The sequence below is a fragment of the Melanerpes formicivorus genome, unplaced genomic scaffold (assembly GCF_026170545.1).
Source record: "Melanerpes formicivorus ecotype bairdi unplaced genomic scaffold, bMelFor1.0.p_v2 SCAF_2, whole genome shotgun sequence".
NCBI lineage: Eukaryota > Metazoa > Chordata > Aves > Piciformes > Picidae > Melanerpes > Melanerpes formicivorus.
This window is the reverse complement of record NW_027142354.1, coordinates 48,576,899-48,594,439: the sequence shown is the minus strand read 5'-3', so window position 1 is coordinate 48,594,439 and position 17,541 is coordinate 48,576,899. Positions and strand designations below refer to the sequence as shown.

General features: G+C 43.0%; 1 protein-coding gene across 2 annotated transcripts in view; it reads left to right on the top strand.

Annotated features, from left to right (window-relative positions):
- Positions 1–17,541, top strand: part of JAKMIP2 (janus kinase and microtubule interacting protein 2) — a 49,711-nt gene that overhangs the window by 19,910 nt on the left and 12,260 nt on the right. For both annotated transcript variants that reach the window (XM_068159279.1, XM_068159288.1), the window contains exons 2-13: positions 622–891; positions 3,582–4,079; positions 5,297–5,506; positions 6,855–6,953; positions 9,069–9,215; positions 11,581–11,721; positions 12,496–12,552; positions 14,454–14,573; positions 15,025–15,153; positions 16,123–16,206; positions 16,501–16,563; positions 17,126–17,224. In XM_068159279.1, coding sequence (XP_068015380.1) covers positions 763–891; positions 3,582–4,079; positions 5,297–5,506; positions 6,855–6,953; positions 9,069–9,215; positions 11,581–11,721; positions 12,496–12,552; positions 14,454–14,573; positions 15,025–15,153; positions 16,123–16,206; positions 16,501–16,563; positions 17,126–17,224 — 1,776 coding nt within the window. In that variant the 5' untranslated portion in view covers positions 622–762. The remainder of the gene's footprint in view (positions 1–621; positions 892–3,581; positions 4,080–5,296; positions 5,507–6,854; positions 6,954–9,068; positions 9,216–11,580; positions 11,722–12,495; positions 12,553–14,453; positions 14,574–15,024; positions 15,154–16,122; positions 16,207–16,500; positions 16,564–17,125; positions 17,225–17,541) is intronic.

Sequence of the window (17,541 nt, the reverse complement as noted above, 5' to 3'; positions counted from 1 at the left end):
ACCAATAAGTTCAGTTGCTGGAAACCACTGGTGGAATTGTTTTGCATTCTCTTGGAAATAGCAGAGGGGACAATTTCCAGTCTGATACAGGCTTTTGCATGTTGATATTTTTCTGCTTCCACAGAGATCCAGGATGCTGGTGAGGTCATCAGCACTTTCCCCTTTCCTCCTGTGGCACATGGTAGGTGTGCTGGGGAATGTCTTTGAGTTTGTCATAGGATCTTGGGAAGGAATCAAGGACTGGGAAGGGTAAGAGGAAGATATTGTTAGTGGACTCCCAAGATTAAAGTGCCTGCTTTGTGGTTACCTCAGCCTGCATGACTTGGGTTAAATGATTTGTCCTTCCTAGTCCTGTACTCTCAACAGCACTTGTGGTAAACAAACTCTGATCTTCATTACATGGTGCCCCTTTCTGAAATCAGGAAAAGGGCATATATGGAATCTCCACTAGAACACCAGACTTGCATACAGAAGCCTAATTGTGCTGGGATTTCCCTTGCAGGTTTTTGGACAAAGATTGCAGTGTTTGTGGAAGTGAGCTATCTCTTGTGTTCAGTAACCATGTGAGCTGTCATGCTGCAGCATCCACTGACAAATAATAGTATGTCTTATCTCTTCCAGGGCTTCCAAAGCAGCTGAGTCTAGTACCTTAAGGAATGTCATGCAGTAGGTGCTAAACTAACTGGCACTGAAAGGAACACAAAAAGATGGCAGTCTGTATTTGAAGCAGTTAAACACATGGACTCTCGCTGACAAGAAACCATGTCAAAAAAAGGACGTAGCAAGGGCGAAAAGCCTGAGGCACTGATTGTTGCCCTACAGGGTGCCAACGAGGAACTCAGGACCAAGTTAACAGACATTCAAATTGAGCTGCATCAGGAGAAATCTAAGGTGAGTGAGGGTTTGGTTTTAAATAAGTGGCTGTGCTGAAGGAGAGAAACATGGAAAAGAAGTGTCACTCTTTCCTGGAACAGTGCTCTGATTCTTTCCCCACATACAACATTTTATTACTGTGGATGTCCTGTTGCTTCTGTGAGAAAGACTTCTTTTTACTGGAGGTACAAGCTTAAGTCTGGCCCACAAATTAAGCAGTATGTCCTTTGTAACATCTTTGACCATATTCCAGTTAGTGGGCTTGTCCTGTCCACTCAGTGTTTAGAAATTGTAGTGTTGGTGGGTTTTGCACAGCTGCCCTTATTTCACAGCTGAGTGAAGTATTCCTTAAATACAGAGGATGACAATCCATGCCAGCCCTTGTAACCCCTCTGTAGTACAGCTGAACCATGTTGTGTGCACTAGGGCATTGTGCATTGGTTTAAGCTTGTTCAGGTAGCAGTGGCCTGCCAGAACCACAGTCTCAGATGGGTAAAGTTAGTCTGAAGCCAGCTGAGTATTGTGCAGGCAGGGGATAATGAGGACCCACAGAGCTGTGAAGGTTTGAGGTCTCCCATAGACTTTAGAAGCCTTTGACCCAACTGCAGGGCTGTGTGCTACAGCTTCAGCTCCTGCCTACATCGTCTGGGGCAGCCCTTGTGAAACACATAACATCTCTTTACACTAACTACTACAGCTGTTGTAACCTGTAAGAAGGTCATGGGCTGGATGCTACCAGTATAAAATGCTGGCTGTTATTTATGCCCACTCTGCAGGCAGCATGACTGTGTGCTGTTAGAGTCCTTGCAAGCAAAATCAATTTTCTCACAGGTCATGCTGGAGTGGCTTTGCAAAGAAGTATACTTTTTGCTCTCTACAGCATTGCTCCCTCTTCATTTAGAGATGCTTCCAGCAGCAAGAACAATATGTCTTATGTTTTATAGCCAGAATACAGCTTTTGTGCTATAAACCCTTTATGTGGTAAGTGCTAAAGTTCCTTGAACATAGGTGAAATGAAGGCAGTCTTCAGGTCAAGCAGTGTGTTCTCTATGGGCAGTGTAGAGAGCAAATGTCTGTTTACTAACTCCTGGTGAATTCTTATGAAGAGGACTGGAAATAACCAGGCACCTGCAGTCTAGTGGCAGCAGGTGGGGGATTCACATCTTCAGAGGGTGAGCCTAGTGACACATTGTTTTTCCAAATGTAATATAATTTAAATCTATCAACCTGGAGTTTGATTCTTTCACAGATAAGCATATATCCTGGGGAAATAAACCCAGAAGTACTAACCTCTAGCTTCCAGACATGAATAAATACAAATCCTTTAGCCTGTAATAGGTCTTTTTCATAATTTCTCATATAGGCACAGATGTTCATGCCCCTGGCTCCTCTTTCTGAAAGGTTTGCTCTCTCTTCCTTGATCTTTATTTAAAAAGGAATTAACAAGGAAGTTCTAAGACTCTTTGAAACCACATTCTTTTTCACTGTAAATAACAAACCTACCAAGTTTGCTTTGACCTGAGCATTTGTTATCCATCGCTTTCCTTTGGTGTGGGTTCACACATGTTTCTGTTGTAGAACTGCTCAGGGATATGAAGTTGCACCTAGAGATATATTAGTGTCAGTGTGGATTACTCTCTGACTTTGGTTCCAAAGCCGCTGTCAAAGAACTTTAAAAACTATTGTTAATGAAGAGTAGTAGCAAAGGACATACCTTATGTAAAGTTGGCTGTACCATAGGCACAATAACTAACACAGGATGCTTTTCTGTAGATAGGTGTCTAAGAAGTGGCTATAATTGTCCATCTGTAAAAGACGATATGTTCCCTGGATTTTCAAACTTGCATCTTGCCTCAGCTGGGACCACAGAGAGCCAAGCTCTTCCCTCTCATCTGATTCACACATGGTCACGGAAGCTGTAGGAACCTGGCTGTTTCTGAGCTTTGTTAATTTTCTGGTGATGTTGACTGATGGGTTATGAAGTTATTAAACAAATGCACTTATATACAGGGAGTCTTATTCCCTGAGGAAATATTGAAAGTACATGTAGTGTCTGCATAAGATGAGACACCTGGAGGAGACAGTGTGGTTTTGGCTTGAGTAAAGACTATAAAATCTACGTGAATGCCGCAGGAACTGGCCCATATTTTGTGAAGGAGGGTAGAGGATCATAGAAATCATAGAATCACAGAATCAGTAAGGTTGGAAAAGACCTCAAAGATCATCAAGTCCAACCTGTCACCCAACACCTCATGACTACTCAACCATGGCAACAAGTGCCATGTCCAATCCCCTCTTGAACAGTGATGGTGACTCCACCACCTCCCTGGGCAGCACATTCCAATGGCCAACAACTCTCTCTGTGAAGAACTTTCTCCTCACTAAACTTCCCCTGGTGCAGCTTGAGACTGTGTCCTCTTGTTCTTGTGCTGGTTGCCTGGGAGAAGAGACCAACCCCTACCTGGATACAACCTCCCTTCAGGTAGCTGTAGACAGCAATAAGGTCTCCCCTGAGCCTCCTCTTCTCCAGGCTAAACAACCCTAGCTCCCTCAGCCTCTCCTCACAGGGCTGTGCTCAAGGCCTCTTCACAGCCTTGTTGCCCTAGGGCCTGCAGCAAGTTCCTGAATTTGACATGGCTGTGCATCTGTGTGGGCTTGTTTTGATGCCACTGTGTGTTGCAGGTGACTTTCAATTTATCTCAATGTAGGTTGCTAAACTTGAACGAGAGAAGACTCAAGAAACAAAGCGTATCCGGGAGGTGGAGCAGCGCAAGCAAACTGTGCAGATCACAGAGCTGAAAGCCAAACTCCATGAGGAGAAAATGAAGGAGCTGCAAGCCGTGAGGGAGAACCTCATCAAACAGCATGAGCAGGAGATGACACGGATGGTGAAAGTCCGGGACAGCGAAATCCAGCGCCTCAAGTCAGCGCTGTGTGCGCTGCGGGACGGGAGCAGCGATAAAGTAAGGACAGCGCTGACTATTGAGGCTCGTGAGGAGGCCAGGAAACAGTTTGACTCCGAGCGCCTTAAGCTTCTGCAGGAAATCACTGAGCTTAAGTCTGCTAAAAAGCAGGTAGATGAGGCCCTTAGCAACATGATCCAAGCTGATAAGATCAAGGCAGGGGATCTTCGGAGTGAGCATCAGTCCCACCAGGAAGCCATTTCCAAGATCAAATGGGAGAGTGAAAGAGACATTCGCCGCCTGGTCAGTAACCAAAGCAGTTCATGTGTTCTCTTACACTGTAGTAAGTTTGCTTCTTGTGCCTCTTAGCTTTTGGTGAATGACAGAAATCTGCAGTGCACCTCAGCCTGCACAAATATGACAAACTTCTCACTGTCCTTTGGCAGCAGTGAATGGATCACGGTGAGTCATCCAGAGCAAGCATGGTGGTGGCAGCTGACATCTCAAAGAAAGTGACTGGCCCAGTGCTGAGATGCTGGTGTGTGTGAAGTTAAAAGTGTCAGAAAAAGAATGTCTGCATCTGCACTTGTGGTTTGATAGTCTCTCTAGCCCTTGTGGTAGTATTCTAAACACAGCCGTAGCAGGAGGGAAGATATCTTTTGTTTTGGTCTTGGTGTAGCCCTCAGTAATAACTTACTAGGGAAAAAGAACAAAATGAGGCCTGCAGAAGCCACGGTGCAAGTTGCCCTGTCATCTGGGGAGCTGGACCTGCTTGCAACAGTGGGAAGTTTGTCATGAAAACTGTAATTCAAGATTTGAGAGTAAAGAAAGAAATGGTAATTTAAACTGTCAAGAAGAATTTATGTTGTTTCTTCCTTTTCTTTGGGGGTGTGTGTATTTTTTCCCCAATGTACTCAGTGTCTATTCTTGTGTTGCTGTGGGTTGAATTAGGGAGCAGTTCTTCTTGTCTTGGATAGTCCTGGGATATTAGTCATAAATGAAGTAACAATAAAATGATTAGCCCTGAGTTTGCACTCAGGAGATTAATGAGATGACAATCAGCTTGAAGAAATCCTAGGTCTGCATAGATCTGTTTGTGAGAATTGGACTGTAACCTCTTCTGTCTCATCTCACAGAGTTCCATTTACATGAGCAGGGGCTAGTCTAATCTCTCTTGGGTTTGTCAGAGTTTATACTGATTTTTCACCAATATAAATAACTGATTAAAATGCAATGTGAAAGCCTGAACTTTTCATCCAATTATCTGTTAACACTTAGCACCATGCTAAGGTCCTGGGCTTCACTCTGTGTATAGCTGGAGAATCTTGCTACTGTACCAGTGCATGGGTAAGGCTGAGACCTCAAAATGTGTTGCTTTACAAGCCTGGTGCAGTATGACATAGCAGATTTAAGTGGTGGACACTGCTGTGAAGTAAATCATGTACTACTAGACTGGAGAAAGTTGAAATGCTGTTGCCTTTACACCGTAATATTGCTGTTCTGGTGTTTCTCTCATGCAGATGGATGAGATCAAGGCCAAAGACAGAATCATATTTTCCTTGGAGAAAGAACTGGAGACACAGACAGGCTATGTGCAGAAGCTGCAGCTGCAGAAGGAAGCTCTGGATGAACAGCTCTTCTTGGTGAAGGAGGCAGAGTGTAACATGAGCAGTCCCAAGAGAGAGATTCCAGGAAGGGCTGGAGATGGTTCGGAGCACTGCAGCAGCCCTGTATGCAGGTTTTTCTAGCCCCTACAAAACAGAAACATATCTGTTTCTCTTGATTAAATGTTTTCTCAGGTCCTGGGCAAACATTATCACTATTCACTACAGAAATGTTAGGTCTATAGACTCTTCAGAGAGAATGCTATTGTGACAAAGGTTTGTAAGACTGTTCCCTCAGTCAAATACAAAACATCTTAAATAATTAGTGCCTCTCTGAAAGAATCAATGAGCCTAACTACCTGAGTAGCTTCTATAGAATTGGGAAGATGGGCAGGGAGAAAGCTGGGCTTTGAAATCCTGGAGACTCTTAGGAGAGCCTCCTCTGTCTTATTTTCCACATATCCAGCCACAATATCACAGTATCGCAGTATCACAGTATCGCCAAGGTTGGAAGAGACCTCGAGGATCATCGAGTCCAACCTGTAACCACAGACCTCATGACTAGACCATGGCATCAAGTGCCACGTCCAATCTCCTCTTGAACACCTCCAGGGATGGTGACTCCACCACCTCCCTGGGCAGCACATTCCAATGACTAATGACTCTCTCTGTGAAGAACTTTCTCCTCACCGCCAGCCTAAACTTCCCCTGGCGCAGCTTGAGACTGTGTCCCCTTGTTCTGGTGCTGGTTGCCTGGGAGAAGAGACCAACCCCTTCCTGGCTACAACCACCTTTCAGGTAGTTGTAGAGGGCAATGAGGTCACCCTTGAGCCTCCTCTTCTCCAGGCTAAACAACCCCAGCTCCCTCAGCCTCTCCTCATAGGGCTTGTGCTCAAGGCCTCTCCCCAGCCTTGTTGCCCTTCTCTGGACACGTTCAAGTGTCTCGATGTCCTTCTTAAACTGAGGGGCCCAGAATTGGACACAGCCCTTGTTGTCTTTCACAAAGCATGTAACTCACTGGTTGTGTCACTAAATTGATGATGTCTACGCAACAAAAGTGTGTATTTGCACAAATTGACACACATACAAATGAGGAATTAGAAATCAAATGTAACTGATCCTGAAAGGGATGTCCTTTTCCCCCTGACATAGTGGCTCAGCAAATAGAAGCAAGGTATAGGAAAAGGCAATAAAAATTAGAATCATTTAGCTTTTTGCTTTTTCTTCACCACCTTAAATATCAAAATCTGTTTGGTTGCTTTTCAGCTGTCTGAAAAAATAAAGATAGATTTTCAATTGGGTATCCCCCAAACCAGATGCTTTCTTCCAAAAATACTTTGTCAGCATGTCCAATATAGTAAAAATTCATAAATACACTTTGTTAGTGATGACAGGTGAAGATGACTGCTGTATGTTTCTTAAGGATTCTTTTCCCAAGCATGTGTAACTCTGCTGTGTTGTTGCCAACGAGCAGGACCTGCGCAGAAACCAGAAGAGAATAGCAGAGCTGAATGCCACCATCCGGAAGCTGGAGGACAGGAACACGCTGCTTGGGGACGAGCGGAACGAGCTGGTGTGTGAGCCTTGCACTGCCAGACAGAGGGGGGTGGGAGCCATAGGGACAGCAGAGAGAGGAGACAAGGATGACAGTCAGTGATGAATGTGCCTTTTCCATCCATCGGGCTAGTCACTCGTGAGGCTGGGGATGACTTTTTTATCCTGGAATTAAACAGTAATTGAATTACTGAAGTGGTACGAGTACAAAACCGCAGCAGAAGTTGAGGCAGAGGCTTGTAGGTTTCTGTGCAAGTGCTTATGTTCCCTCCTTGACTATTTAAGTGGACAGCAGTGTACCACGAGACTTTCCTTGTGAATGAAATTATGTGTGTAGTGCAGCATTTCACCAGATTGAGAATAGCTAAGTAGTGGATCTAGGGAGGATGGACAATGGGGAATTGATCCCTTTATCTGATTTACTTCTTTATCTGATTTACTTTATCTGATTTACTATGACACTGTTGATACCTTTATGTTAAAGTCAGTACCCTAGCTTTTTAACCTCTCTGTATCTACTTCCCTTATTAAGGATGAGGGTGGTGAAATTCAACTCTTGATATTTTATTTTAGTTTTATTCCTGAGCTAGGAATCCTCATACATTCCTTTCATATCTGTTCAGCTGGCTTGTATCTCCTGAGAGTTCTCAATGTCATATTTGCAAAATAATGACTTAGCTAGATTGCAAATGAGAAACATGTTCATGTGTGTCTCTTCAGTTGTGAAAAGCTCTCAATCCCCAGATTTCTGTGGTAGTGAATAGCATGGAGTCTGGAGAGTCAGCTTGACTAGCTGTTGTGTGCCATTAAATATTCAGCCTATTTTTCACAAGGAAAAGAATAAATTGAAAGGCTTCTAAGCTGTATCTTGCACAGCATGGCTAAAAGGAACCAATTTTGTGTAACGTGACCAGGAGTACTACTGGCAATACCATGCACTTTAAGGTACATTCACAATTAACTTCATTCTTAGGGGAGGATAAATGGTTGTTTTGTCCACAACTGTGCTGGTCAGAGATGTGACCACTTCTTAGCTGCTCCCTACCTTTTCTGTTAGCAGAAGAAACCTTCAGGTACCTGCTTCAGAAGAAAATCACTGGGTTAGTTTAATTAGCCTAATAAAATCATTTGATGCTGCTAGCAAATGTGGTTAACTGTCCCTAATAGCCACAGAAAACTCTTGCGGTCCTGTCCTCAGCAGAACTGTAAGAGGCAGGAACCTCCCAGTGACAAACAGTAATGCAGAGCCAGGACAGTGTCTTTGTTAGGTAGATCATCTGGGTACAAAGATAATGGATTTCCACAACCACATGCCAATCCCTTGTCTTCTCTTAGAAAAATAAATGATATCTATAAGATACTCAGTATTACTGGATGGGACTAATTCTTCAGAGAAAGGGATCTTGGTTAATAATCTAGTTGTACCAATACTGGGGCTTCCAAACATGTCCTGTGACACTTTCTTACCTTAAAGGGATTTGTTGTTTAAATGTTATGTGACTTGTTTATGGATACAAAGTTCATTGTGCATGTGCACAGGTATTGCACCATGTGGCATTAAAACCCAGACTTTATCTTCTAGATAAAGCACTGATCATTTGGGATTTTTGTAGCAGATTTGCAGCTGCCTGACTGTGTGTTGGGTTGCTTCATCTCTGTGTCAGAGTGTTTCCATGGATAAAGCCATCCTTAGCTGACATACAGAATTATGCTTTGAGATTTATAGACAAAGTAAGTTATGGTAGCTTCAGTTCCATTAGATCACTTGGGTGTTTTATGGAATGGAATGGAATGGATCAGGTTGGAAGAGACCTTCAAGATATCCTATCCTATCCTATCCTATCCTATCCTATCCTATCCTATCCTATCCTATCCTATCCTATCCTATCCTATCCTATCCTATCCTATCCTATCCTATCCTATCCTATCCTATCCTATCCTATCCTACAGAATTATGCTTTGAGATTTATAGACAAAGTAAGTTATGGAAACTTCAGTTCCATGAGATCACTTGGGTGTTTTGCTGAGACAGTAGTCCAACAGGGAAGTAACAAAAACACTCCTAACAAAGGAGGCAGAAAAGCTATCTCTTATTTTGATTGTTTCCAATTATTAATGGCATTTATCAATCCAGCTGAAGCGTGTTCGAGAAGCTGAGAAACAATGTAAACCTCTTCTGGAGAAGAACAAGTGCCTCACAAAGAGAAATGATGAACTCATGCAGTCATTGCAGCGCATGGAAGACAAACTCAAGGCAGTCACTAAAGAAAATATAGAAATGGTTGGTACTGAAGAGCAAAACGAGGATTACTGCATGATCTGTGTTTATTAGGTGTGCATGCATAGACTTGAAGAAAATGTGTTCTATAGAGTGTGTAACACTATTGATAAGATACAGCCATGGTTAGGTCTCTATAGAATCACAGAATGTTAGGGATTAGAAGAGACCTCCAGAGGTCAAGTCCAATCCCTTTGCCAAAGCAGGCTGCACAGGAATGCATCTAAGCAGGTTTTGAACGTCTCCAGAGGAGACTCCACAACCTCTCTGGGCAGTCTGCTCCAGTTCTCCATTACCCTCACTGTAACAGTGCCTCCTCATGTTGAGGTGGAACCTCCTGTGTTCCAGCTTGTACCTGGTGTTCCTTGTCCTATCAGTGAGCACCACTGAAAAGAGCCTGACACTTTCATCTTGACACCCACCCCTCTGATATTTATAGACATTGATAAGATTCCCTCTCAGCCTTCTCTTCTCCAGACTAAACAGCCCCAGGTCTCTCAGTCTTTCTTCGTAGGAGAGATGTTCAGGTCCCACACTCATCCTCATTCAACTCTCTTCAGTACATCCCTGTCTCTCTTTAACTGGGGAGCCCAAAACTGGACACAGTATTCCAGATGTGGTCTGACCAGGGCAGAATAGAGGGGGAGGCAAACCTTCTTAGACCTGCTGGATGCAATTTTCTTAATGCACCCCAGGATGCCTTTTGCCCTCTTGACCCCAAGGTCACATTGCTGTCCCATGGATAACTTGCTGTAAGTCTGTAGAACAGACTTAGATGCTACAGCATTGTGCATGGTGCATACCTGTGCAACACATTGAAGTGAATGCATCATCAGTCTTTAATAGTAGTCCCAGAATTAGAATATTGAGTTTCAATTGTTTCATGGAAAAGTGAATGAAAAAAATAATTACATCATTGAGTCATATCCTACTGTGCCATTTTACATCTGGCACTCAAAGCAGAAGCTGTTAGAGTGCTGTTTTATGTAAGCATGAGGTTCGTCTTTGAATGTAGATGTTCTTGTTTGAGCTGATGATGGCAAAGTGAAGTTCTGGTCTGCCAGTGAGCATGTACCATCTTTCCATGTGTGCATGGTAGATGGGTATGGGAAATGGAGAATGTGCTGGTGGTTTGAATTTGACTAGTGTCATAAATTCCGCACATCAGGGCTCCGTGAAGCAAGGGCAAAGCAGTTATGTCTCATATATCCTTCAGGTGGAATTGCCTTCAGTATCAGTCAGAATCTAGTCCCCATACATGCTCTCATATTGCTTTGGCAATAACAAAGACAGGAGGTGGAAGTTCAGTGTTCCAAGAGGTAAGGTTGCAGTCTGAGGAGACTTCCCCTGCTGTGTGTGTTTGTGTGCCATGCCTCTGGCTCACAGCAGCCACTGTCCTCATCTCAGGCTGGCTACCCTTCTGTGGGAGCAGCTTTCTGGCTGATTAGGACAAGATGGCCAGATTCACTTTCTTGTCTTATAGGAAAAAGGCTTTAGTGGTACAGGGTTAATCCACTTTAAGACTGCAGTTCAGCCATGCCCAGATGACAGATAAACTTCTTGCAGGTGTCATGGGTCAGAATTCTTCTCTCTCAGCTGTGGTAGCCCGGTGGCTTTTCCCACAGCAAAGAGAAGGAATTTGGGAATCTGCCTGCGTTAGACATCGGGGCAGTACTGCTGATGTGAATATATCTGCACATAGCACATGTATTCTAACTTAGCTCCTTAGAGCTCTGCTCTTTTCACTGTAAATGCCCAAATGATGGCAGCTGGCAAGCTGTGGGTACCTAGAGTAGCTCTTGTGGGCTGTAGCCAACTCTTCTCCCACATACACTCAGAAGTAGGCATGATGTGGACTTCTATTTAAAATAGATCTAGTACCACATTTTTGGACTTCCCTGCTCTTCTGACTGTCTTTCACATGACTAAAGCCATGTCCATTTCCACAGTGAATACAGCTGTATGATGGATATTAGTAAGGGCATAGCATCATGTGAATAGATTCTATTTACATACTCACTGGACAGGTAGGGAGTTGCACTGTATTTAGCACATGTTGGGGCACAGTGATGCAGGGCACAGGAAAAGCTTTGGTGTATGACATCTAAGAACTCCTGTAGAGGTTGTACTGCCACACAGGAAGTAAATGAAGCTTTGTTCTAGTTGATGTACTCAGCCTTGCTGTGCTGCTTTGTTGTTAAGAAGTGCTGATATGGGTATTAATAAAGTTATATAAATAGTGTAGCTAAAGAATATTTAAAGGGCTGTACACCTCAAATGAAACATAGTGTCTAAGTTTTAACTGAAAGGATGTTCTTTTTGTCTTTTAATTGATGGATCTTACTTTATCTGTTTCTTCTTACTACAGAGAGAAAAAATGACATCACATCCTCCTCTAAAGAAATTAAGATCTCTCAATGACTTGGATCAGGCTAATGAGGAACAAGAAACTGAATTCTTAAAGCTTCAAGTCATAGAACAACAGAACATAATTGATGAGTTAACAAGGGTATGTTCAGAGCACCAGGAAATTAAGAGTGATTCCTGCACACAGTATTTCTTCTCTTAGCTACAGGTCTGAGGGTTAATACCTTACTTTTAGCACCTGCATGGTTTTAGATGTAAGTGTGCCTGGATGCAGTTTAAGTGAGTTTCTAGGAGGGCAACTCAAAACTCTTGTGTGTGAATTGTCCTTTAGAAATGGATGCAGATTAAGAACTGTGGAGCTTGGGAAGATGCCTACATGGTCACAAGTCAAGGCTGTGCCAACCCATTTTGCCATTACAAATAAGCCACCATTATAAAGCTTCTTTAACAAGAGGCATGCACACAGTGTGATATTGTGTGCTGGTAGATAGTGGTTCACTAGTTCTGTTGAAGGGAAGGAGGAAGAAACTCCAAAACAGACTGTTGTCTCTCACAACACATCATTGCTAGGAGTGATGAATTCAACACTACTGTCATTTAAGGACTTTGAAGCAGACATCATCTCATCTGCAGAGAGAGCAGCTTCACAAAGGAAGCCTAAACCATAGGAGGCCCAAGGCCTCCTAGTGATTTTAACAGGAGATCCATCAGTTTTTTTATAGCTGTCCCTTCTTCCCTTTTAAGAGTGGTTTTCAGCTGACACTTGTACAGACTTGTCTATGAATCCTCTCTGGATTCCACCTGTTTAAAATGTGTACAGAGTTGGTGGAAACCAAATGTTTTATTTCCTCTGTAGATTTGGCCTTCTACAGCTGCAAATGAGAAGAGGGAGTAACTTCTTAATCTTATTTTCCAGGACAGGGAGAAACTCATTCGTCGCAGAAAGCATAAAAGGAGCTCAAAGCCAATTAAGGTAAGGGATCCTCGAGGTCTTTTCCAACCTTAGTTATACTGTGATACTGTGAAGGAGGAAAATTATATTCAGCTTATAAAAATGCTAGCAGACCCTGTAGGAAGCCACACTTCAGCAATGCAATGAAAGAGAGCTTTATGGATTATATGAATCTACTTTAGTGATCGGGTTTATTAACCTAAGTTACTTTGGGAGAGCTTTTTAAGTCCACTTGGAAATTCAGTTTAGGATGTGCAGCTATTATATTTTCAGCAAAATGGGGCCTTTCCTTCCCACTCTCTGAGATAGTAATAATCTTCAATCTGATTTCTATAAATACTGGTCTCAAGGTCTAGTATTCTGAGATATATTTACATTTTCAGAGAACTTCCCACCCATCTGCTGAGACATGATTTTCATAGCACATATGGGCTAAAACAAACATCCTCCTGCATCTTTATTCTTCAGGCAGAAGTTTTTGCACAAAAACCCTGTCATTCTCTACTGCACAGTTCCACAGGCCTTTGGCTGCCCCTTGTATTACTCTGAATTGGGTCAAGTCCAAAGCTGGTATAATTTACAACAATTTAAGAGCTGAGTAGTCAGTAGTGGTGCAAGGAACTCCTTTATCATCTAGAGAGGAAGAATAACTTCACAACAGCCACAACTCACCTCCAGAAAGCAGAAATACTGTGTAGGAAACATAGCTTGGTTGCTCTTTGTCCTCCAAGCATACACCCTAGCCCATCAGACATGTTCTGTGAAAGTAAGGCAACTCCTTTCTAAACACAGAGAATTTCAGACCAGTAAATCCTGGAGGTGTCATCACATTGTGTCTGTATGGGTTTTGAAGCATTACACAGCAGATGTAACAGGGAGACAAAGACTAAAAAGTGTTGTCATCAGTCAGCTTGATTTCTAAGGCATAGATTATAACAGGGGAGAAGTGGCTATTGCTTTCTCTTGGAAAAATAATGAACAAAAAAAAAACCAGAATACATTCAAAATGTTACTGGCATCTTTGGTACATGCTTTTTTTTTGTGTGTGGTTTGAAATCCAGGTTTAGAAAGTTGTAACCTGTCAGCAAAAGTGAAGATTGTTGCAAAGCAGAAGTGCAGCTTGAATGCTTGTCAGTCAGTTTGCAGAATTATTCATAAGCCAAGCATTTAAATGCTCAAGTCTGTACCTGAAACCAAGCCTTCAGGGTCAAGCATCTGTATCTTCACAGGACATGACTCACAGTTTTCATTTTATTTAATCCAGTTACTGAAATTGGAGATAGTGAGATGTCAGACACACAACCAAACTGTGTAGGGTGAGCAATCTCTTACAACATGTGCCAGTTATTCTACAACTGGAAAAGATGTGGAAATAAAAGTTCCTTCATGCTAGTTCTGTATTGAAATAACTTTCACTCGCTCCAACAGCAATATCAGTGAGAGAAGCACTGAGATACTGAAAATCTCAGCAGTGCCTGAGAGACAAGAAGGAGGGTTCCATGTTCCTTGTCCCTTTCCCAGCTTGGCACAGTGTTACCTCTGCACAGCAGTGTGCATATTGATGTCTTCTGGACGGCTTTGGGGTTAGCAAACAATTCTTTTGCCTTCCTGCAAGGGAAAAGGCTTTTCCTTTACCATGGTGCTGCTCCTCTTAAGTTTTCCAAGTTTTGGAGTGAGATGGATCTTTAAGCTCAGCACACTCATTCCCCACCAGTACAAGATCTAATCTTCATTAGGGCTCCCTTCTGGTTTGTTTGGTGATGGTAACTGCAGAGGTACTGCTTTTGTTTCATGTCTTGCCTTTTGTAAGTAACTAGCAATAAGATTTTGAACTAATTTACTTCGCTCTTGTCCTGCCCCACACCAAAAATCACATTAGCTGTTTCCAAGGAGATTCAGAAATAATGCTTTTACTTCTTTAGAGACATGTGGTGGACACATTTTTTGGGTACGATGATGATTCCATGGACTCTGAAACATCCTCTGTAGCCTCATATAGAACAGACAGGACACCAGCAACCCCAGATGATGATCTGGATGAGGTAAGATCTGACTCTTTCCATAGGCAAGGAGAGGTTTTCAAGAATCTTTGACTTCCAAAACAAGTAGCAGGCTCTCAGAAACAGTAAGGTTTTATAGTGCACGTTGAGTGGTAAGTTCTCATTAGTTTTGGCCTCAATTTTGGCTTCTGATACACTGAAATGCTGAGAGGTTCTAGTCCACTGAGTCTACAGCTGTGATATCATTGCAATGTGAGATTATTTTTTCCTCTCCCTCTTCAAGAAGAGAAATTTATCACATTTCATTTCAAGACATACAAATGCTGTAAAAATTACACATTCTTATTACTCTGTATTGCAGCTCACTGAAAAAAATCTATTTGAATCAAAACCTATAAACTAACAACTGTGCTTAACAAATCCCACTTGCACTCTTCTGCCTTGGCAGTGCTCTGCTGTCTGGTGCTCAGGCATGTCCTTTCTTCTCCTGCAGGGTTTAGCGGCGGAAGAGTCAGAGCTGCGGTTTCGACAGCTGACGAAGGAGTACCAGGCCCTGCAGAGAGCATATGCACTGCTGCAGGAGCAGACAGGAGGCATCATAGATGCTGAAAGAGAAGCCAAGGTCAGTAGTTGTTTGAGAGTAAAAGCATTTCATTGCTGACCAGACACGCAAACCCCTGAAAGTGACATACAAGGAGATGGAGTTACATACAACAACCATACTTAGAGAGATCTCCATTCGCTCATTATCTGAGGACATTTAAAGAGAGTGACAATTAAGAATGGAGACAATCACTCAATTTGCAAGGGGCTGTCCTCCACCTGAGCCTGGGCATTGCAGTCGGGCAGGCATGCCAAAGCAGGCAGTTCTGCAGTTTGTCACAGAACCATAAAGTTTTTCTCCTCTTTGGCCCAGGTGTGAAGGGGATGGGGTTTAAAGGTAAATGGAGGCCTGTGGGTTTTCACAAATATAGGCACTACACCAACTTTAGGAATAGGCACCTGAATGTTTCTAACAGAGAAATGCAAATACTAGTCAATTTAGATTGTGATACAGACTACAGTAAATTTTCGACAGCTGAAAATTTTGTCCCTGTGTTAAAATCACAGAATCGTTCAGACAGAAGGGGCCTCAGGCCCAAAGTCCTGTTCCAAGTAGTCTCAGCTGTGACATCTCACAAACATGTTTGCAGACTCAGCTCTTGCAGACCACCCTGGGCAGAAGGAATTGCTTCTTTCCAGTGCCTTTTCCCACTCTGACCTACTAAACACTTTTCTTCAGTTCAGGGACTAGCCCTAATAGGGTCTTTCAGCAAAGTCTTTCACCCCAAATACCTGAGCTTGTGTTTCACTAATGCAATACATGGTAACAATAGACTTGGTTGTGGAGTGGGGTCTGATCTACCACCCTGTTCCCTTGTGTCATCTGTATGCCAGTCAGGGGTGGTGCCAGATGTTGCTGAGCAGGAGTCTTTGTAACTGTTGCTCGTTCACTGAGCATAAACCCAGACTCTGATGTGTTTGGTTTTGTTTTAATACCAGCCACACTGCTGGTTTTGTTAGGGTTTAATGCTGTGCCTGACTTCAACAGGCACAGGAGCAGCTCCAAGCTGAAGTGCAGAGATATAAAGCCAAAATAGAAGATCTGGAGAAAACTTTGGCACAGAAAGGACAGGTAAGCACTTTTTGAGTATTTTCTTTTCCAATATTGGATCTTACTTGCTCTGCTTGGGAAATACCTAGCACAATTTCAGTATAGACTCTAATGAGATGTAATGTCGCTGTTGGGTCAACAGGCAGGCCTAGTGAGTTCAGAAGGCGCTTGGTAGAGTAACGTGTTGTTACTCTGTGAACAACAGTTCATTCCTATAGTATTTAACAGCTTGAATGTTGTGGCTCCAGTTTTCAATAAGTGAGCCCAACTTCATGGAGTTGGATTATTCTGTAATACCACTGCCTCATCCAACAGGACTCACACTGGGTGGAAGACAAGCAGCTATTCATTAAGAGGAACCAAGAGCTTTTAGACAAGGTATGTTCCCAAGTTTTGAGTGTTCACTCTGAAAGATCATCTGGATCCTGCAGCACACTTTTTGGATGTGCAGTCTGGTGCTTATAGGTTAATATGAATAGGACAGTGTATGGAAAGGCAAGCACTCTTCAGCTCTGCTTAGGTACCATTGTTACCAGCATCTGTTGATGCTCCTGTTTTGCTGGTGAGTTCCAGCCTGAGAGCTGAAAGCTCTGCTGCCCTTTTGGTACAGACCTTTGTGTTCCAGTAGCATTATACTGAAGGGTCTGCAACTGCTGCTGCACTGGCAGAAAAGTTGTGAAGACTTCATCCCTGGAAGTGTTTAAGACCAGACTGGATGAAACTTTGGGCACCCTGATCTAGTGGGAAGTGTCCCTGCCCATGGCAGGGCGGTTGAAACTTGATGATTGTTAAGGTGCCTTCCAACTCAAGCCATTCTATGATTCTGTGATCACTAGAGATTGGATTTTTTACAGCCCATGCTACCTCAGCTATTGTTCCCTAAATATTTAATATTTCTTGTGACAGTCACACTAGTGCTGAATTGAGATCTTTCCATTAGATAGAGAAACTGGACACAGAAAACAACCGTCTGCAACAGGAGCTGCAGGATGCCCGAGACCAGAATGAGCTGCTGGAGTTCCGCAACCTTGAGCTGGAGGTGATGGAGGAGTTCTTTTCAATGTGGCTGGTTACAGATTAAACTAGTGCACTTGTACTGGACATCAACTTTAATCAAGTGTATACACAAGCACTTTGGTGATAACAGAGTAACAAATCAGGACCAGCATTTCTAATTGTGAGCTGAAGTTTGTCAGCTCCAGTATCAGAAAAGAGTAAGCACCATATTGGTCTGGTTCTTCCCTCTGAGCTAGGTGTCCTGTGTGCATAGCTCAGCTTAGCTGATTGATGTCAGCTTGGCTGTTAGTTACTACACCTCTGGATAGGATTTTTCTAGTACTTTGGAGAAGTCTGTTA